This window comes from Schistocerca americana, chromosome 4 (assembly GCF_021461395.2).
Source record: "Schistocerca americana isolate TAMUIC-IGC-003095 chromosome 4, iqSchAmer2.1, whole genome shotgun sequence".
In the NCBI taxonomy this organism is placed as follows: Eukaryota; Metazoa; Arthropoda; class Insecta; order Orthoptera; family Acrididae; genus Schistocerca; species Schistocerca americana.
Window position 1 is genome coordinate 429,628,187 of NC_060122.1, and position 22,357 is coordinate 429,650,543.

Sequence of the window (22,357 nt, forward strand, 5' to 3'; positions counted from 1 at the left end):
AAAAAAAAAAAAAACACTGAATCAAATACCCAAAAACAAAGCATATACGGTATTGAGCCAAGTACAAGGTGACCTTGAATATAAGACAACTTCCCCAGTTTTAAGCAGCACCTTGAGTACAGTTTATTTTTTAACATATTCTGACTAATTAAAATTACGAACTTTTATTGAGGTAAGGTTTCTGTCTAAAAAGTTAACATTACACCTATTCTAAACTTATGCCATTTACAAAATGTAGACAGTCAGGTCTATATTTCGATAATACAAGGAGAAATAAAATAAACAAAAAGAAATTTTTTACATTAATTTTTATCTTCACTGCCTTTCTTGTTTACTTAATAGACTGTTGTCTGTGATGTCTCTATTTTTTATCATCATACTAACAAGACAGCTGTGAAACTTAGCTGTCACAGATATTTAGCTGATTCTTTTGAATATGTTTCCATTTTCTTTTTCTGAACACTTTAAGGATTTCACTTCTCTACTGACGTGAGAATGTTACAATGTCTTTTGTTTCCAAATATATTATCTGCCCGCCACTCTTTTACTGATTGTTTAGAACCAGTAGCCTACACCACGTATTGTTCCACTCATACCTCATGGTGAGCATCAACAACATTGCTGCACCTTAACACTTAAGTATGCCACTGGCCCCAATCTAGGCTTTTAGCCTCTCCTGCAGAAATGTATGCTATTGTTGAGTATTTGCCCAATTTTACAGTCAGTCTGATTCTGACTGCAAACTGGTTCAAGCACACCAGTTAGAAATGTACAGTACGCCGTACATACTTTAAAATTAACATGATGCAGGTGGGCTCACTACAGTATAGATGTTACTACACAACCAATGACAGTACATACAACACTTTTCAGCCAATGTTGTAAAAGGTGTACTGTATTGCTACTTAGGCATACTGTATTTAACAACCACTATTGCTAGTCAGCCAGTACCAATTAGTGAATGGTCAACAAAGAAAGTGCAAATGCACTCCTAGAAATCTAATGGTACCTGTCCATCTGTAATAAAAATGCATTAGCAGTCAGAGGTCAAAGTTATTTCTGTGCATTATGAACAAAAACCCTAAGTGGGACAGTTTTACCTGCACTGTGCATGAAAAATTGAACGAAAGTTCGAAATGTACCGTATTTACTCGAATCTAAGCCGCACTCGAATCTAAGCCACACCTGAAAAATGAGACTCGAAATCAAGGAAAAAAAATTTTCCCGATTCTAAGCCGCACCTGAAATTTGAGACTCGAAATTCCAAGGGAGAGAAAAGTTTTAGGTCGCACATCCAAATCGAAACAAAGTTGGTCCACTGTAATATGAGACACAATTTAGGTCGAATTAATGACTATAAAGCTACAGTAGTTTGGTTCGAGTCTTAAGCTTAGCAGTTAAGCTTTACCATGTAGCCATTGCTATACGTCAGGTGCTCCGTACATATTTATACGGGTACCATTCCTTTTTCACGTGCTTCGTCTGGTTTGAATTGATTGCTTATTTTTCTTTGATCTGGTAAGTGTCGTTCTCTTTGTTATAGATGTTTACGTCACTCTAAGCTGAAAATGCATTACTGTACTGTGTCATGCATTGTTTGTCGCATTCTGATACTGAGTGTTTACAACCTGTCGCCGCTCGCGGCATGGCTTGCTTTTGTGCGCGCTACCACCACTTACAAAAAAAAAAAAAAAAAGAATCGTCTCATTAGTGAAACAGTGGCAAGAGACTGCTTGCTATTTGCTGTTACTTACACTGCTGCTTTCTTTGATAATGATCAACAAGAACCAAATAATAGACTGTGTATGATAGAAGATGTTCTGAACGAGAGTTTAGCGAATATTTTTCTCCGGTTGAAAATCTTTGCAGACGCCTCTGTAGTACATTACATTCTGCACAGAAATTAGTCATCTTAGATTTAAAAATCTTGTCAATTGTCGTGCTTCATTTCTGACTGTATCACTATCAGGCATAAGAACAATACGAATATAAACATGGCATGATATGTATATTATTCCGCGTTTGCTGTAGTCTTACCCTAGTTTCGTAGTTTATTAGGCAGACAGGATTTAAATGAGATAGCAGCAAACACGAAAGAATACATGGCAACATGTTTATATTCGTACGGTATTATTCTTATGATGAAAAGAATACTGCATGCGATTCACAATTCATAAAAGTTCTTATTAGCAACGATCTCTTGTCACAGGTAGGAAAAAATTCAGAATGTAGATTTGGCCATATTGACAAACATCCCAAACAATCTTGCCAGTCGGATTTTCGTAGTACGTTGAAATGCTGCTACATTCGAAGATGAACAATACGGAATTTGTATTTACTTCGTTGGATAATGTATGAAAATGCAGTGGTCGAAACTCGGGGCGGTGAAAAAAAGCTCTTGTCGCCAGTACCTTTGTGCCTGCAAAGCATGCCTGTGTGGCGCTACATAATTCGACGCCAGAAGTTAGTTGTGGTGGCACCTACCAACATTTTTCAGAACTTCCACTTACTTTGCACTCGATTCTAAGCCGCAGGCGGGTTTTTGGATTACAAAAACCAGAAAAAAAGTGCGGCTTAGATTCGAGTAAATACGGTAAAACATTCAAAGTGCATAAAATGTACATGTGGACAACATGAAAACTAGTTTTTACTGTAGTTTTATGTATAATTATAATTTTCTTAATCCCAGCTTGAATTACATTGAATCTCGAAATACCAGGGCTCAAATTACCAGGACTCTACAATACTGCAATTTATATCTTAGCCACTGCCTTTATTGAGGGTGAGTGGCTAGTGTGGGTAAGTGTCACCCCACAATACCAAGGGTTCAGGATTCAACTGTTGATTAATCCTGCACTTTCTACTGCAACTTCTTGGCCGTTTTGACATGGCAAAAGCTTTGAATATCTGTTAAATGCAAAAAATACCATGGTGATGACTTCCTATTAGGCTGCTGTAACCTCTACAACTGAACACCTTAGTACTATATTCATTCCACTCCAGTAGCAGTAGCTACAAAACTGATATTCCACATCACAGTGTGGTTTACCATTAAAATTTAGAGAGCCTACACTCCTAGAAGAGTCAACCAATATACTATTCCATAAAATATCAGATGAACTGTCAGCTATCTGCCACTTCTTGTAGCAGATATATGGCAGTCACCCAAAATTTTATTGAAAAACCTGTACACCCAGTCAGTTTCAGATTTAAACAGTATATCGCTTCCCTTCTACATACAGGGTGTCCCAAAACAAACTCCATAAAGCTTTAGGGACAGGCCCCTTACACCAAAAACAAGAAAAAAATGTCTAGTACACATGGGCTCTAAAAAACATACCTTAAGAGTTATGAGCACTTTTTCAGTAGAAGGGGTATGTTTCACACTAGTGAAGATGAACATATGCTCAGACCTCTTAAAGTATGTGTTTTAGACCTCATGTTTACTGGACATTTTTTTCCTTGGTTTGGTCCTTCCAAAATATGGAAAGCAGAAGTCACTTCAGTAGAAGAGATCTGTTTCATAGTATTGTAGAGTAATAAATACTCACAGTTCTTAAGGTAGACATTTTGGAGCACATGTTTACTAGACTTTTTTTCTTATTTTTGCATAAAGAACCGGCCCCTAAAGCTTGTCATTTTTATTTTTTTTTTTGGGGGGGGGGTGAAAGGGGGGGGGGGTGAAGGAGGACAATACCCTGCATATTACACGAAGATCATGAACACAAAATAAGGCATATCTGAGCTCACACAGAGGGTTACCAACAATCGGACCATTTGCGATTGGAACAGGAAAGCGGAGGGGGGTGGGGTGGGGGTGACTGGTGCACTAATTACCTTCCACCACAAAGAAAAAGGTGGTTTGTGGAGTACAGATGTAGATATTAGGCCAAATGCCACTCAACACAATTATTGTACATTTTGGTACACGTACAAGTACACAATTTACTGCAGAAAGTATTATTTCGTAAAAGTCATTTGGGTATGGCTACTCTATTCTCCTCCATATGCTATCTTCTTGGGATGGTCAACAAGTGAAATCTGCAGAGTACACAGTGGGCAGATTTTGAGATAAGCTAGCAGACAGCAAACTGAAATTTCACATATGTAACGTCCCAGTCCACTGTTCATCTCAGATTTCTCTCACCCACACTTCTCTACCATTTCATATCTTTATTATTTTGAGCATTTCACATTCCTACAAACATCTGATTCTATTATCTTTTTCATGTGTAAGACTTTATGTTGTCCTTTAGTTCTTCAACTTAAAAAATTACTTGCAATCACTAAATACCATTTAAATATAATCAGTTCCTCAAATTCAACAGCAACTGCATCAACATACTGTAGGTCAGATCTAGCACAGCAGACATGCATCATTTACTTTCATAATTAAGATACTCAACTCATATGTATTGTATAGTGAAAGACTGAGGACTAAAACAACAACATAAAACGTACATAAACTCAAAGCACTGATTAACTTACCCACACTCTGCAAACGGTTTTCCTTATCTCCTACTTCAAGGCTATCCATTTGCTCATCATCACTTGCCTCTTGGGCTAACCCTCCCTCTTGATCCCCTAAGCCCTGCCTCCACCTCCCACGCTTCTCAATTGCTTCCAGTTCCAACCGCACTTCCTCCCTTTTCTTCTCAATCATTTCTGCTCAAAAAAAGAAGGAAATGCACATACAGCACTATATCACTTCACATTTTAAGCATTGTAGTTAGACAAAACACTCCATTCACATCAATTATATGCTCCTGATAAAAACTATGTCTGTTACAACACAAAACTGAAAACGGTCTACATGGCTTAGAACACATACAGCATTAGCATAATAAATAATTATTTACTTACTTGCAACCAACTTCTGGCTAGCTACAAGCCTCTCTTCTGTTTTCGTATTGTGTGTACTTGGAAGGTAGAAAATGTGAGGTTTTGCCTTTGTTTGGATAAAATTTAGAAGATGTCTATGTTTACTTTCCCATTCATCTTGCTAAAAATAAAAATAAAAATTATTAAGATATCCACAGATATAACATGTTTGATAAAATTATACTGCGGTGTGGGGAGGGGGGGGGGGGGGGGGGGGACACATGAAGGACACTGATGCTAAAGCAGGATGGCAAAAATGTTTGAGCAAAAGATGTCCCTGAAATTTCCAATTTCTCTCAGCCAATTTTTAATGCAAGTGAGAGTAACTTTTATTTTACCAATTTTCATTGACAGAAAGGAAATTTTTTTGAGGTTCCACCTCACTTATAAATAATAATTCCATGTTTAGCAGGAAGATTTACAATTTTATCAAGAATTGTGTAAGCTCTTGTCATTTGTGGAAATTCCTCCATTACTGGTGTCTGTCAGCATTCCATGCCAGGTCCTGTCACTACGTGATAACTTCCAATATATGAAAAACCTCCATGGAATCCAAACTATTGTTGCAGGAATGTAACGCCAATAGAGGTTGATAGTAATTATACATATTGTTTCAAACTAGGTGGTCTTCACACTACAACCACTAAACTTTAAACAAGACACTGCGAGAAAGTCTGCACAATACTACTTTGCTTGAAAGTAGCAAAGGAAACAAAACCTGAATATCTACGTGTGTTTAAATGTGGACTGAACTCTCTCTCTCTCTCTCTCTCTCTCTCTCTCAACATGTGACTCTACAACCAATTTTATATGAAGCAGAAACTGAGTTATTTTTAACAAAATGACTCTGAACATGTATTTCCATCAATCAACACTTCAACTAACTTTAATGTCTCTCAGACAAATTCCAAGACTTTACGAATTCCTTGACACTTCCCTGGCTTTTACAGTGTACTTGCTTCCTCTGAGAATCCTAGTTTCCATGTTTACCATAAAAGTTCCTACCAAGTAAAAAATTAAATTTGACACAATGAAGTGAGTTGCACTTAGTTCCTGAAGAAGCTAAAAGTAGGTCAAGCAAACATAAGAACATGGTGCATTAAAACATATTACAATGTTCAGTATTTTCTTACAACAAATGGGAAATCGAAAATGAAATTGTATTTCAGCTGTTAGCTGTTTTCATCAAAATCCTTAAAAATACTGCAAACTGTTTATTCTTATGCGAGTTAAATTAAATTTGGCAGATCTAATTGTCAAAAAGTACCCTGTCAGTTCAAAAAGTTTTGGACTGGCTTAATGAAAACTAGAAGAAAATTAAGATGGTGGTTTTAATGCTTCAGTAGTTGTATATAATCTTCCCTACTCTAGTGCAGTGCATAGAACATTCATACAACCATGTGAAATTGTCGGAGAATCAGAAATGATGTTCAACTTATGCATCACATTCACTTGAATGTTGGTTATGTCGTCAAAGCATTGACCTTCATGTGAATTTCGGCACTTTGTCATTTTGTGGTAGGTTTGTATTGGTAACACAAAGCGTCATCACCTTTGACAATTTTTTCCAGACAAGAATCGACTGCAATTTTCACTTCAGCCAAGTCACAGCAAGTGTCCCTTTGTATCATTTTTGTTCAGAGGTCAAATTATGTGGGACAATCTTTGCACAAAATTGTCCTCTTTTTCGCAACATTCTGGAGATGTTAAGTCCAACTGACAGAAGGAAAGATGACTAAAAACAGGGACTTGGAGAAAAGTCCATAAATAGGCCATACAGAAATGGAGGTCCTGAACTAAAAATTAAATGTCCTTCACCATATTGGTATGATTAAAAAGTAAAGCGCAATCAACAGTCCACACTTCATTCGCTAAAACGGCCGTTAACTCAGAGGCAGCAAACATAATTGAGAATGTAAGTGGTTAAAAAAAGGGCATTCTGTTAGGAAATGGCAAACCATCAAAGGTTGAGGGCAATGAGCACAAAGTGATGGGGGAGCACCACTTAACAAATGCTAATGGCTAAAAAGACAGTGTATAATATGCAACATAGCTAAAATGATCTCTTCATGGTGAGTGCGCCAAGAGCAAGTCATCCAAGCCACTGGAAGAGGCTTAAATTCCCTGAGCTTGTTTCCCTGAAGAGAGAACCAGTGGTGATGCCAAAGTGACACAACCCACTAACAAGGGCATTTTCGGCTCCCTTTCCATTGACAATTTTGCAGTCTGTTGCAGTTCTCCATGGACTTGTCTCCTTGGGTGGCGTCTTCAGTGATGTCTCAATTGTCTTCACTGATGGGGCAGCGACAATGGCTTTCATTTTTCCACTGACAAAACCGTTTGTATGAATTTCTAACAGTGCAATTGGTTTCTTTCACCATCTTTACACCTTGGTGCTGTTGCTCTTCCGGAGCAGATGACACAACTGAAAAGCCTGTGCCTGATACTGGCAATCAAAGGAGTCATCGAAGAGGAGGTATGGGATGCGTGGCTAGGAATGGCACACAAATGGCATGTGTATCTGCTGAGGAGAAAGTCATAGTGGTACGACAGCAGTGGTTTGGTATCCTCTGCATACAGACTCTCAACTGGGGTAGCGTGAAAGGTCCCAGTGGTCAAACGGGTGCCACAATGGTGGATAGTATTGAGACAGCGTAAGAGGGACGGGCGTGCAGATGCATACACAAAAACACCCACAGCCCAGTTTTGAATGGACAAGGGACCGGCAAAAACGGAGGAGCCTGATCTGATCCACTCCCCTGGAAGTACTACTGAGGGCACGTGGACACTTAGGAACCATGTACAGCCGGTGGCCAAGTACGATAAGTGGGAGCAGCAAGGAAGTTTCCTATCAAGCATGAGTCCCAGGAACTTCGTAGTTTCAACGAACGAGCAACAGCACTAAGGTGTAAAGATAGTGAAAGAAAACAAATGCACTGTTAGAAATTCATCAAACGGTTTTGTCAGTGGAAAAACAAAAGCCATTGTCAATGCCCCATCAGTGAAGACAACTGAGACATAGCTGAAGACGCCACCCAAGGAGACAAGTCCGTGAAGAACTGCAACAGACTGCACAATCGTCAATGGAAAGGGGGGAGCTGAAAATGCCCAGCAGGAGACAGGCCATAAAAGGGTTAATGGTGACAGCAAAGAGGATGACACTCGGGACAGAACCCTGAGGCACTCACTTTTCCTGGATAAAGATCTGGTGAGACAGAACCCTCACATACCTTGAAAAATAGGTCTTTTAAAAATTCTTGAAGGAAACAGGGCATGCAGCCATCGAAGTCCCAAGTGTAGAGAGTACGGACGATACCAGTCCTCCAGCAGGTGTCGTAGGCTTTCTCCCACTCGAAAAACGTGGCCACAGTCTGGTATTTCCACAGAAAACCATTCATGACATGGGTTGATAAAATGATGCTATGGTCAACTGCAGAATGGCGCACTCAAAATCCTCACTGTGCAGTTAGTACATTACGAGACTTGAGCCACCACACCAGCCATGCATGAATCATACATTCCATCACCTTGCAAACACAGATGTTGAGAGAAATGGAGGATAACTAGAAGGAAGGTATTTGTCCTTACCAGGCTTAGGTATGGGTATGACAGTGGTTTTACACCAGAGTCTGGGAAATGTACCCTTTGCCTAGATCCAATTGTATATATGAAGAAGAAAGTGCTTGCCCGCAAGAGAAAGGTTCTGCAACATCTGAATGTGAACAATGTCCCGCCCTGGAGCGGAAGATCAGGATGAAGTATGAGCTTGATCCAGCTCCCTCTTAGTACAGGCGGCATTATAGCACTCACGATTTTGAGAAGAGAAGGGTATCACCCAAGCCTCCTCCACTCATATCTGATGGACAAAGGCAGGGCGATAGTTGGCAGAGCTCGAAATCACCGCGAAGTAGCAGCTAGAGGTGTTGGAGATAGCAACAGGGTCCACTATGACATCCGCTACTATCAGGCAAGAAACTGGGGAATGGACCTAGGTCCCAGAGAGCCATCTAAGGTTGGCTCATACAACAGAAGAGGGAGTGGAACTCTTAAAAGAACTAGTAAAGGAAACCCAGCTAGCTTTTTTGCCAGCCCGAAGAATGCAACTGTTTATAACGAATGTAATTTGCCATCATAGGATGACGATTAAAATCGAGGAGAGCATGTCTCCGCATGTGAATTGCGTCACGACATGCCTTAGTGCACCAAGGGACAGAGACATGCCACAGTAAAAAGGAAGTGTGAGGAATGGAACGTTCTGCAGCAGTAAGGATAACATTTCCAAGATATTCTACCCTGTCATCACAATCGGGGAAATTTTGTTTGTCAAAGATCGCCAGGGAAGAGTAAAGCTTCCAGTCGGCCTTAGAAAGCTGCAATTTGAGTGTGCATTTACATAGGGTAGGATCAGAAAATGGATAGCACACGGGAAATGGTTGCGCAAGTATGTGTCAGAGAGAACTTACCACTTGAGATGATGCGCAAGGTGGACAGTGCAGCAGCGGTCCAAATGAGAATAGGTGTGTGCAGAGTCTGAAAGAAACGTAGGTGCTCCCATGTTAAGGCAGGTGAGGTTAATTTGATTGAGAAGGTCAGCCAAGAGGGCACCTCTCTGCCAGGTTTTGGGAGAGCCCCAAAGGGAATGGTGCACATTAAAGTCAACAAGCAGCACAAAGGTGTGAGAGACCTGCCCAATAAGCTGGAGAAAGTCTGCCCTGGTGACACCGAATGATAGAAGGATGTAAAAGGTATGAAGCGAAAAGGTGAAGTGAGGAAGGAAAATGTGGACTGCAACAGCTTGAAGCAGGGCAGTCTGGGAGATGGGATGTCTATGAACATCGTACCGGATGAGCAGCATGACTCCCCCATGAGATGGAATGCCATCCACAGGGGGAAGGTCAAAGAAGATCGGGAAGAAACGTGAGAGCTTGAAATGGTCGTGAGGACACAGTTTTGTTTCCTGGAGGCAGAGAACAAGCGGATGGCTGTGATTCCAAGAGAAACCGCAAGTCCTCTTTGTCGGATCAAAGGCTGCGAATGTTCCACTGAAGGAGTCATGAAAAGAAAGGGGAGGAGAGAAAAAAATAAAGGAGCATCACCTTAGTGGCTGCCGAGTGCCAGCCTTCAAAGACTCACTGCCACAAAGTACAGAAGCTGGAGGATCCTGCTCCATGAAATCTACAGAGGCATTAACAATCTCCTTCTGTCAGTCTGCGGAGTTCAGGGCAGAAAACGATTGGCAGTGCACACCGGCAACACCATCGAAGAGGATCTATGAATCGGCGAAGGAGAAGACCGTTTGCATTTGTTTGATTTCTTGGAATCTTCAGGGTTGGCAGGCGAAGATTCAGATGGTTGTTCGCCAGAGGGATGTAAGTCTTTGCAGGAGTATTCCTTCTGTCCTTTCCAGCCTGCCAGTTGTGTAACAGATCACTTCACTCTGTGAGGCAACATTTTTGTGGCTTGATGCACAACTGGAGGAGGAGATGGGGATGCTACCATGGCAACGGGTGATTTTACAACTGCAGTGCTGAATCTGAGGTTGCGTGTCTGGATGGTCACATCCTTCGTGGAGCGAGATGTAGAAAGAACAGTAGCGTAAGTGCCAGATGGTAGACCGCAGTGTTTCTGACTACCCAACAACTAGCGAACGACCAGGTAAGGTACTTTTTCCTTCACCCGAATCTCATCGATATACACAGGACAATCTCGGGAGGCAGTGACATGGTCCCTACTACAATTGATACAGTGGGGAGGAGGAGGCAGACAATCACCCTTGTGAGCACCCCTACCACAGGCTACACATTTGGCCACATGTCAACAGGACATTTGAGTGTGGTTGTAACGATAAGAATGGTAGCAGCGCATCGGAAAATGTACAGAAGGACCATGATAACTTCATAGCCTGCTTTGCTCTTTGACGGAAGCAACACTCTATCAAAAGTGAGAAAAAGAGTGTGTGTGGGCAGTAAGGATGCATCTACCCTTTTCATCACCCAATGGACAGCAATGACACCCTGTTCACCTCGGTCAGATCATCGAGCAGCCTAGCGTAAATAACACCATGAGGAGAATTCAGCATTCAATGGGCATCGACAGGAACAGGACAGTCGTGGAGGAGCAAAGCTTCAAACAGTTGTTGTGCTTCAGAATCAGAAGTAGTCTCAAAAAGCAAAGTAGCAGTGCATAAACAAGAGCACGATTTCAAAGAGCCGGCAACAGCATCAACATCTTTCTGAATAATAAATAGATTTACTGTAGCAACGGACTGATCATCTTCAGTACGTGAAACCACAAGGCACCGAGGTGCAGCTGGGAGGGTCTTTGAATCGTTAGCCTCATTCAGTTTACATTTAGTAGATGTTGAGTGTGAAGAAGATGATTGGCTCATTGTGAGAAGATCTCCCATGGTTGCCAGAGTCTCTGATGGCGTGTTGCTTCCAGCTGGGACCCCTTCTCAGAGTGGGTGCACCCAGCTTAGGTGACAGTTCACACCTCAGGTCACACCTCCTGAACACCTGACAAAGGGACCAATCGGCAATTTGGTAAGGTAGCAGCTCAGGCAATCATCCTTCCCTGGGCCCAGCCTGTGTCAAGGGGTACAAGCAATCCCTACCTGTCAACCTGGGCATGTGAATTACACGTTACCCAGTCACTTGTTATGCATCAGTTGCATGGGCCAGCCTTCAGGAGCACACAGGGAGAAATAAGAAAACAAGGAACCTCGAACGCCGAAGCGGAGGAGGGATAGAAGAAGGAATACGAAGAAAGAAAAATGGAATGAAAAACAGTGGAGAGACTGTTCTCATATTGGCTACTGAAAATGCAGAACACATTCCCAAAACCATCCCAGACATGCTCCCCAGGGGAGAGGATAAAGAATAGGAAGAGGGTAGACATGCAGTACAAAAGGGAAAGGATGCTGCAAAGGTTGGGGCCCGTGGTAAACAAGCACAAGCCTGTCAAAGAGCAGCAAGCCCCTTGGAAGGGAGGGGGCGGATGGGGAGGGGTAGGGTCCTCCACTATGATTTGCGACGTAACGATGTTAACAGACTAAAGCCACATATCCATAACTAAAAGCTGCCTGCTCATAACTAACTTGTTGAATGCACTTGTTTATTGTCATTGGATCTAAGAAGCTATTGTGCTGACATAGCTCATATACCAGGAACAAAGCCAGTCTCAGAACTTTTTGGATAGACAGCGTATACAAGGAATTACAACACGAGCCTCGGATCAGAAATCTACCTTCAGTAAATGAAAGTGATTTGGCAGCATGCTTGAACATATAGAATCACATCGTGATTGTTGCTGCTTCTATCTCACCACTGAGAGTTCCGACTCTCTCTGGTTATCCAACACGCAGAAAGACCAATCTCTACACAAAAATCACAAGAGCATTCATTCTCTTTGAATTGTCGCTGTTCTACTTTGGATCACCTCAACATTTCTGACATATGTATGCATTCAATGTTGATGATGAGAGGGTTTGAGATAGCTGTCACATACGATCAGTCTAGTAAACTCGCACTGGACCGTGACTGCAGTAACAAATTTACATCAGCGCAAAATTGTTGTTGTTGTTGTGGTCTTCAGTCCTGAGACTGGTTTGATGCAGCTCTCCATGCTACTCTATCCTGTGCAAGCTTCTTCATCTCCCAGTACCAACTGCAACCTACATCCTTCTGAATCTGCTTAGTGTATTCATCTCTTGGTCTCCCTCTACGATTTTTACCCTCCACGCTGCCCTCCAATGCCAAATTTGTGATCCCTTGATGCCTCAAAACATGTCCTACCAACCGATCCCTTCTTCTAGTCAAGTTGTGCCACAAACTTCTCTTCTCCCCAATCCTATTCAATACCTCTTCATTAGTTACGCGATCTACCCACCTTATCTTCAGCATTCTTCTGTAGCACCACATTTCGAAAGCTTCTATTCTCTTCTTGTCCATACTAGTTATCGTCCATGTTTCACTTCCATACATGGCTACACTCCATACAAATACTTTCAGAAACGACTTCCTGACACTTAAATCTATACTCGATGTTAACAAATTTCTCTTCTTCAGAAACGATTTCCTTCCCATTGCCAGTCTACATGTTATATCCTCTCTACTTCGACCATCATCAGTTATTTTGCTCCCCAAATAGCAAAACTCCTTTACTACTTTAAGTGTCTCATTTCCTAATCTGATTCCCTCAGCATCACCCGATTTAATTCGACTACATTCCATTATCCTTGTTTTGCTTTTGTTGACGTTCATCTTATATCCTCCTTTCAAGACACTGTCCATTCCGTTCAATTGCTCTTCCAAGTCCTTTGCTGTCTCTGACAGAATTACAATATCATCGGCGAACCTCAAAGTTTTTACTTCTTCTCCATGAATTTTAATACCTACTCCAAATTTTTCTTTTGTTTCCTTTACTGCTTGCTCAATATACAGACTGAATAACATCGGGGAGAGGCTACAACCCTGTCTCACTCCTTTCCCAACCACTGCTTCCCTTTCATGCCCCTCGACTCTTATAACTGCCATCCGGTTTCTGTACAAATTGTAAATAGCCTTTCGCTCCCTGTATTTTACCCCTGCCACCTTCAGAATGTGAAAGAGAGTATTCCAGTCAACATTGTCAAAAGCTTTCTCTAAGTCTACAAATGCTAGAAACGTAGGTTTGCCTTTTCTTAATCTTTCTCCTAAGATAAGTCGTAAGGTCAGTATTGCCTCACGTGTTCCAACATTTCTACGGAATCCAAACTGATCTTTCCCCGAGGTCCGCTTCTACCAGTTTTTCCATTCGTCTGCAAAGAATTCGCGTTAGTATTTTGCAGGTGTGACTTATTAAACTGATAGTTCGGTAATTTTCACATCTGTCAACACCTGCTTTCTTTGGGATTGGAATTATTATATTCTTCTTGAAGTCTGAGGGTATTTCACCTGTCTCATACGTCTTGCTCACCAGATGGTAGAGTTTTGTCAGGACTGGCTCTCCCAAGGCCGTCAGTAGTTCTAATGGAATGTTGTCTACTCCCGGGGCCTTGTTTCGACTCACGTCTTTCAGTGCTCTGTCAAACTCTTCACGCAGTATCGTATCTCCCATTTCATCTTCATCTTCATCTACATCCTCTTCCATTTCCATAATATTGTCCTCAAGTACATCGCCCTTGTATAAACCCTCTATATACTCCTTCCACCTTTCTGCCTTCCCTTCTTTGCTTAGAACTGGGTTGCCATCTGAGCTCTTGATATTCTAACAAGTGCAGCCAGTCACCTTACAAAGGACTACTTCCAGTTAGCATTCAGCTTAATCTGCTTTAAATCAATACTTAGGGAGTTTCAACATGGAAAAGATAAATCCAATAGTATTTTTATCAATTATCACATTGACCTATACACTAATTTGATAGAATTATTTACAACTGCCAGTAAAACTGATTAGTGAGTACAAATTTTCATCATCTGTTAATCTGCCCTTGAGATACCTTTACACAAGCAAGCACACCTAATGCTTAGATACCGTTGCTTTCAAAAAAATGGGACACTACAAGTGTCACAAGTGCCTGCGTCCACCAAAGAGCTACTATGGGACAACAACCAAGTTAGAAAACTGCTACGGAAGCAAAGGGAACTTCACAGCAAACATAAACATAGCCAAAGCCTTGCAGACAAACAAAAATTACACAAAGCAAAATGTAGTGTAAGGAGGTCTATGCGAGAGGCGTTCAATGAATTCGAAAGTAAAGTTCTATGTACTGACATTGCAGAAAATTCTAAGAAATTTTGGTCTTATGTCAAAGTGGTAGGTGGATCAAAACAAAATGTCCAGATACTCTGTGACCAATGGTACTGAAACAGAGGATGACAGACTAAAGGCCAAAATACTAAATGTATTTTTCCAAAGCTGCACTGTAGTTCCTTCTCTAAATTGTCGCACAGATGACAAAATGGTAGATATCGAAATATATGACAGAGGGATAGAAAAACAATTAAAAACGCTCAAAAGAGGAAAGGCCGCTGGACCTGATGGGATACCAGTTCGATTTTACACAGAATACGCAAAGGAACTTGCCCCCTTTCTTGCAATTGTGTACCGTAGGTCTCTAGAAGAGCGTAGCATTCCAAAAGATTGGAAAAGGGCACAGCTCATCCCTGTTTTCAAGAAGGGACGTCGAACAGATGTGCAGAACTATAGACCTATAACTCTAACATCGATCAGTTGTAGAATTTTGGAACACGTATTACATTCGAGTATAATGACTTTTTTGGAGACTAGAAATCTACAATGTAGGAATCAGCATGGATTTCAAAAAAGACGATTGTGTGAAACCAAGCTTGCGCTATTCGTCCACGAGACTCAGAGGACCATAAACGCGGATTCCTGGGTAGATGCTGTGTTTCTTGACTTCGCAAGGTGTTTTATACAGTTCCCCACAGTCGTTTAATGAACAAAGTAAGAGCATATGGACTATCAGACCAATTGTGTGATTGGACTGAAGAGTTCCTAGATAACAGAATGCAGCAAGTCATTCTCAATGGAGAGGCCTTAGGAAGTAAGAGTGATTTCAGGTGTGCCACAGGGGAGTGTCGTAGGACCGTGGCTATTCACAATATATATAAATGACCTTGTGGATAACATCGGAAGTTCACTGAGGCCTTTTGCACATGACGCTGTAGTATATTGAGAGGTTTTAAAATTGGAAAATTGTACTGGAATGCAGGATGATCTGCAACGAATTGGCGCATGGTGCAGGGAATGGCAACTGAATCTCAATGTAGACAAGTGTAATGTGCTGTGAATACATAGAAAGAAAGATTCTTTATCATTTAGCTACAATATAGCACGTCAGCAACTGGAAGTAGTTAATTCCATAAATTATCTGGGAGTAGGCATTAGGAGTGATTTAAAATGGAATGACCATATAAAATTAATCGCAGGTAAAGCACATGCCAGACTGAGATTCACTGGAAGAATCCTAACGAAATGCAGTTTGAAAACAAAGGAAGTAGGTTACAGTACACTTGTTTGCCCACTGGTTGAATACTGCTCACCGGTGTGGGATACGTACCAGATAGGGTTGATAGAAGAGACAGAGAAGATCCAACGGAGAGCAGTGCACTTCGTTACAGGAAAATTTAGTAATTGTGAAAGCGTTATGGGGAAGATAGTTACCTGCCAGCGGAAGAATCTGCAAGAGAGATGCTCAGTAACTCAGTACGGGCTTTTGTTGAAGTTTCGAGAACATACCTTCACCAAGGAGTCAAGCAGTATATTGCTCCCTCCTACGTATATCTCGCAAAGAGACCATGAGGATAAAATCAGAGAGATTAGAGCCCACACAGAGACATACCGACAATCTTTCTTTCCACGAACAATATGAGACTGGAATAGAAGGGAAAACCGATAGAGGTACTCAAGGTTCCCTCCGCCACACACCGTCAGGTGGCTTGCGGAGTATGGACGTACATGTAGAAGTGTTCAGACACACACTCCATTTGAGTGCACTCCAACAATCAGCCTTTTCTGGTTGATAGATATCTCATATTGCCTTACTGCATGTACCCAACTCCATAAGTAAATAAATTACACCGCACATAGGAAACTGCAGGCTAACTTCTCTCACTGAAGCAGCAAACATAAATCACAGAGCACCAATGATAAAAAATTGTCCGAAGAGTGCCAGAATGGGAAAGTGTACACTCTGATAAATATTCCTATGGTAACTCAGTTTTTAACTCTGCCAAATGGTAGCAACTCAGCTACACAGATGCCTCTAGGAGGTACACCATTTGTGAAAAACTTAAGTCACGTTACATGCAGCTGTCATTTGTTAAGGCTGTAACAAAGATCATAGTGTAACATGAGTACCTACTCTTGCAATTACAGCTTTGTCTCTGGTTTCGAAGTGCTCACTCAATTGCTAACCATACCAACCAATCCAGTCCAAGACGCCGGAGGTGGCCGTCATGTGTACATGACGTGTACTTGCTTGTGTATGAATGGTGTGTGTTTCTCTTTTGTTGATGAAGGCTATGGCAGAAAGCTGTACGTAAGTGTCTTTTAACTGTGCCTGTATGCAGCTTAACATGTCTTCTTTATGATAAGTAGCAATCTATCTTTTCCTACATTGTTGATATTCATACCTTGAGTTTCCATTGTTTGATTTGACCCTACTAATATTTTGAAGAAAAAAACATTTTTATGAATTATTATCTTTCTGCTGAAATAAATGCGTGATTGGCACATTGTATGTAGAAAAACTTTGTGGTTGGCATCCAAGCAAGTCAAGTGGTGGGGCAAGTCATTACCCATTCTCAACTCTTTCTCAAGCTGTTTGGCATTGAAGATTGGGCAAAGGACATGAGAACAACTGTCTGTTACATTTAACGCAGATGTCAAACACAAAGGCACAGAAAACAAAAGGTCATCCGCTGAGATTAGGACAAATCTTACAGAAATAGTTTTCAAAGAAGAACTTCATGGCATTCTCTGCTGCATGGAGTGTTTAATTAAAAAAGAAAAAAACCACAACCTGCTGTCCCATGGCACTCTCACTGATGACAGAAAATATTATAAATCAATCACACTTCAACTGGTATAGCATTACCACAGACTGTTTTGACTGTTGTTTCATATCCAGCATGAAGTGGACGAACATGTTTCATTTATAGTAATGAACTGGCATTCAAATATAATTTTTTGTTTTCAGAATGGTCCAAACATGATCCACTTATTATGTCTACTTTTGGTTAATATTCAATTACCGCAGTCCAATGACAACAACTCCAACTGCCTTGCATAGGACATCTGTTCTGGCACTGCCATGCACTTTTCCTTGATGGAAGACTAGAATGGAATGTACTCAGTTCCATGATGTCAACTGAGGCGCTACTTGAATGAGAAGTAGTGTCAAGGCCTGGATAACATGATGGCTGGAAGAGCAGTGTGTTGATCATATGAAACTCCAAGCGACACCTGAATTATGTCATATGACTGAGGATAAAATGGCAGTTGACATCACATGATTCTCTGGGCCTGATCACATAGTATTCCCTCCCCCCCCCCCCCCCCTCCCCTCCCCCAACCACGCCCACCCCACACCCAAATTAACTCAGCACAAACCTTGTTGAAATATATTTAATAGCAGATTCTTCATTTAAATTCACCATACTCCGGAATGAGATTTTTCACTCTGCAGCGGAGTGTGCCCTGAGAGTAAAACTGTGTACCGGACCGAGACTCAAACTTGGGACCTTTGCCTTTTGTGGGCAAGTGCTCTACCAACTGAGCTACCCAAGCACGACTCACGCTCCGTCCTCACAGCTTTAGTTCTGGAGAGCTTCTCTGAAGTTTGGAAGGTAGGCGACGAGGTAATGGCAGAACTAAAACTGTGAGGATAGGGCACGAGTCGTGCTTGGGTAGCTCAGTTGGTAGAGCACTTGCCCATGAAAGGCAAAGGTCCCAAGTTTGAGTCTCGGTCCGGCACACAGTTTTAATCTGCCAGGAAGTTTCATACCACACACTGTCTGATTTGCCTTTGGTGTCAGCTAGGTCATATACCTCTGATCATTTCTCGTCCAATGCTACACCTCAAATGTTTTCAATACTGTTATCTGAATTTCCAAATTTGAAACTGCCCTTCACAAGTGACATTTTCAAATTTATGCTTAAGAAATAGATAGTTGAATTCAAACATGAGGGCAATGACTCATAAAACTTGACTATATTTGGAGAATTTCTGCTGGCAATAAACCACAGAAACAAGGAATTTTCTGATGTCACAGTGTTCCACCTCATCCACCTGAATGAAAACACAACACGCATATATTTTTAACAATTGCACAAATAAAACTATTCAGCATATCAAACTTACTGTGCAGTATGTTCCAACACTACAAAAAAATTTCTTTGGCATGTACCACCATTCTTGCAGGAGGTTGAGAAATTTTCATTATGCTTTCATGTAAGAGATCAAGGAGGGAAGAATGTGTCATGGGCTGTTTCTGATAGATGAGAGACCAACTTCTAGTAACAAATGTACAGCAACCCTTCATAACAAACACAGTTTCAGATATATCAAGCATCTAACAAGAAACATTATGGAAACACTGTCAGCAAAGATAGTAGCTCAGTGACTGTAGAGTAGACCAATACTGCAATGAGCCTCTAATTATATGTCAATAGTGACAGGCACCTCCACAGCCAAAGAAAGCTGAGAAGCAATTTTAGTGAGTAAGGTAAAACAAATATGATTTCTGAAATAGTATTGGTATCCGGCGACTCCAAACATATATAGATATTTTTTATGGAATCAGAGCAGGACACAGACTCCAATCAGGAAGGTACATATCCACAAACAAATTCTATTGGGTAGTTTACAAGGCAGACTGTACAAATAATTGTGCATTCTCCAAATGAAATACACAACATATGTCAATTTCCAAATGAAAAGTTGCAAAGTAAGTTGACCCTTATGGTACAAAACGATAATAAACAAATTAAAACAACTGAAAATCTGACAAAGGGCAGAAATTTGTATCACAATGTGACAAGGGCAAATGAATAACAACAAAGAACTAACCTCTTTAATCCTAAGCATTTTTAATTCTATTTTTCTTATCTCCGCTTGTTTTCTTTTTCTTTCCAGGAAGAGTTCTTGTCGCTCCTTTTTCAACTCCTCTTTCTCACGCTTTGCATTTTCTTCAAGTTTTTTCTCTACCTTTGCTCTTTTCTCTTCCTTGAAACAAGCAATTAAACATTAAACATTGAATAATTTATACAGCCTATCAGGTCATAGAGCTAATCTGTGTATAACTTACTTTGTCACGCATTCTAGTTTCTTCTTGTCGAAATTTTTGCAGAGTCCCAAGTAAGGCACCAAACATTCTCCTATTTCTGTCAACAAATACCTTTGTTTTAACAGAAGAAAGTCCAGGTTGGAATATCAACACTTATGAAAGGACTGACTGCTACTCACATTAAAGATGATAAGTTGAGTTGCAGACAGGCACAACAGAAAGACTATTATACAATGAGCTTTTCGGCAAAGCCTTCTTCAGAACAGGAAGGAAAACACACACACATTCACAGAAGTAGGCACACCTCACACACACATGACCGCTATCTCTAGATGCTCTGTCCAGACTGCAACTGCTGCGTTGAACAAAAGCAGCCACCTGGAGTGGAGCAGGGAAGGTGGAAGGATAGCAAGCAATGGGTGGGGAGGAGAGAAGAGCACTGTCTGATGAAGCATGCAAGGCTAGAAGTTGGCAGAACAAGGCCACCTGATGAAGGGTTGGGAAGCTGTAGGGGAAAGGGGGGGAGGGGGGGGGGTATAGGAAGGGCAGATGGGGAGCAAAAAATGAATGGAGCAGAAGAGGTGGATACATTGGCAGAGAGTCATACACAATGTGATTGAGGTGACGTGAAGCGAAGTGGAGTAGAAGGAGTTGATAGGACAGAGAGGGTTAAAACTGTTGGGTGGAGGGTGTGGGGACAGCAGATTATCACAGGCTGAGGCCAGGATAATTTCAAGAGCGGAGAATGTTTTGGAAGGATAACTCCCATCTGCACAGTTCAGACAAGCTAGTGGTGGAGGAGAGGATCCAGATGGCCTGGGTTGTGAAGCAGACATTGAGATCACGATTGTTATGTTCAGCTGCATGTAGTGCACCAGGGCAAGAGCAAACTGGACACCTGCGGCACAACATGTAGCAGAATACAACGTGCAGGATTTTGATGGCTGTGGCTGCTCCAAAACATGGGCCATCTGGATCCTCCCCTCCACCACCAACTTCTCTGAACTGTGCAGATGGATGTTACCCTTACAACATATTCTCCACTCCCGAAATTATACTGGCCTCAACCTATAATAACCTACTGTCACCATACCCTCTACCCATCAGTTTCAGCCCTCCTCTGTCCTATGAACTCCTCACAGTTCACATCCCCTCACACTCATTTCGCACTGCTCTCTGCCAAACCACCCGTCAGTCTTTTCCCCCACTCTGCTTCTTTTCCCCTATTCCCCTCTGCTTCCTTTCCCCTACTCCCATTGTCCTGCCACCTTCTAGACCCCGCATGCTCTGCCAGACAGCGCTCTTCTCTCCTCCCCACCCATAGCCTAAAAAGGCACCGATGATGACTGATATCAGTCGAAATTGATTTGCAACAAGATAAGTAAATTATGTTTCCTTGACTGGTTGCTACATTCTTTATAATTTTATCTTCCACGGTCACTGCACAGAAAGGGAACCTTATTGAGCCCAACATTCAAAACTCAGTTTGTCATGGGTGATGAGAGTTACCACCAATAGGAACTACCACAAAATGACAAAAGTGCAGAAATTCACATGAAGTGTCAATGCTTTTGTGACATAACCAACATTCAAGTGAACAAACCAATGAAAATAATCAGTTTTTGACAATACCAAGTAACTGGATAGATAACAAAAATCTACTCACTAAGTGGTGGCAGGAGAATACTACACATAAAAGATTATACTTATACAAGCTCCAGGAACCCTAACAATCAGTTCAGGGTGACTTTCTAAAATCTACCACTTCTCCTAAACTTCTCCAGTCCTCCCCTTCAACCCCTCTGCCAGAAGAAGGATCCACTGGCTCCAAAAGCTTGCATAAGTATAACCTTGTTTTATGAGTGAATGTGAGGCACAAGTGGAACATCATTTCTGTTTTTCTGACAATTTCACCTGGTTCTATGAATGTTCTGTGCACTGCACTCATGTGGGGGAGATTATGTACAATTGAAGCATTAAAACCACCATCATAACCTTATTCTAGTTTTTATTAATGCAGCCTCGAAACTTTTTAAACTGACAGGGTATTTTGATTACTTTTAAACAATTAGATCTACCAAATATTTAATTTAACTCACATAAGAATAAACAATTTGCAGCATTTTCAAGGATTTTGATTGATAGTTTAGTATGTCACACGAAAACAGCCCAATAGCTGAAAACTAATTTCATTTTCGAATTCAGCATCCATGACTTAGCAATGAACACCATTTATATTTATTGTAAGAAAATACTGACTAGTGCAATCTGTTTTAATCCACTGTGTACTTTTGTTTGCTTGACCTACTTTTGACTTCTTCAGGAACTACGGTATTTTCATTGTGCCCGTCTACAACTCAACATGTGACCTACACAATGAGTAAGCAGTCTATCCTTTACATAACTGCTTTATAACAGAGAAATCATGTATATCAACTAAAAAAACTTTTAGCAATTAAACTGCTGACATTAAAACAAACGAGTAATTAAGGTCCTGAATACTTGGCCACTACAGTAACTTGTGTCACCAGTACTGACAACCTGCTTTGGTGTTTACCTTGCTTTGCTCAACTCATCAGTGTTCTGGGCAGCCATAGCTTCCTGTCGAGAAGGTAACTCTTTAGGTGTAGCAATTACCCGAGAAGATATGAGAGGCTATAACAAAAGATAACTGACATTTTACA

At 41.2% G+C, this 22,357-nt stretch overlaps 1 protein-coding gene across 2 annotated transcripts in view; it reads right to left on the minus strand.

Annotated features, from left to right (window-relative positions):
* The window catches only part of LOC124612506 (pinin), a 61,346-nt gene that overhangs the window by 5,229 nt on the left and 33,760 nt on the right, over positions 1 to 22,357 (minus strand). The window contains exons 5-9 of one of the 2 annotated variants that reach the window (XM_047140750.1): positions 22,231 to 22,328; positions 19,695 to 19,770; positions 19,457 to 19,612; positions 4,864 to 5,002; positions 4,489 to 4,665 (exon numbers count right to left, since the gene is read on the minus strand). In XM_047140750.1, the coding sequence (XP_046996706.1) occupies positions 4,489 to 4,665; positions 4,864 to 5,002; positions 19,457 to 19,612; positions 19,695 to 19,770; positions 22,231 to 22,328 (646 nt within the window). Of the gene's footprint in view, positions 1 to 4,488; positions 4,669 to 4,863; positions 5,003 to 19,456; positions 19,613 to 19,694; positions 19,771 to 22,230; positions 22,329 to 22,357 lie in introns of both variants that reach the window. The other variant, XM_047140749.1, reaches the window with a different exon arrangement.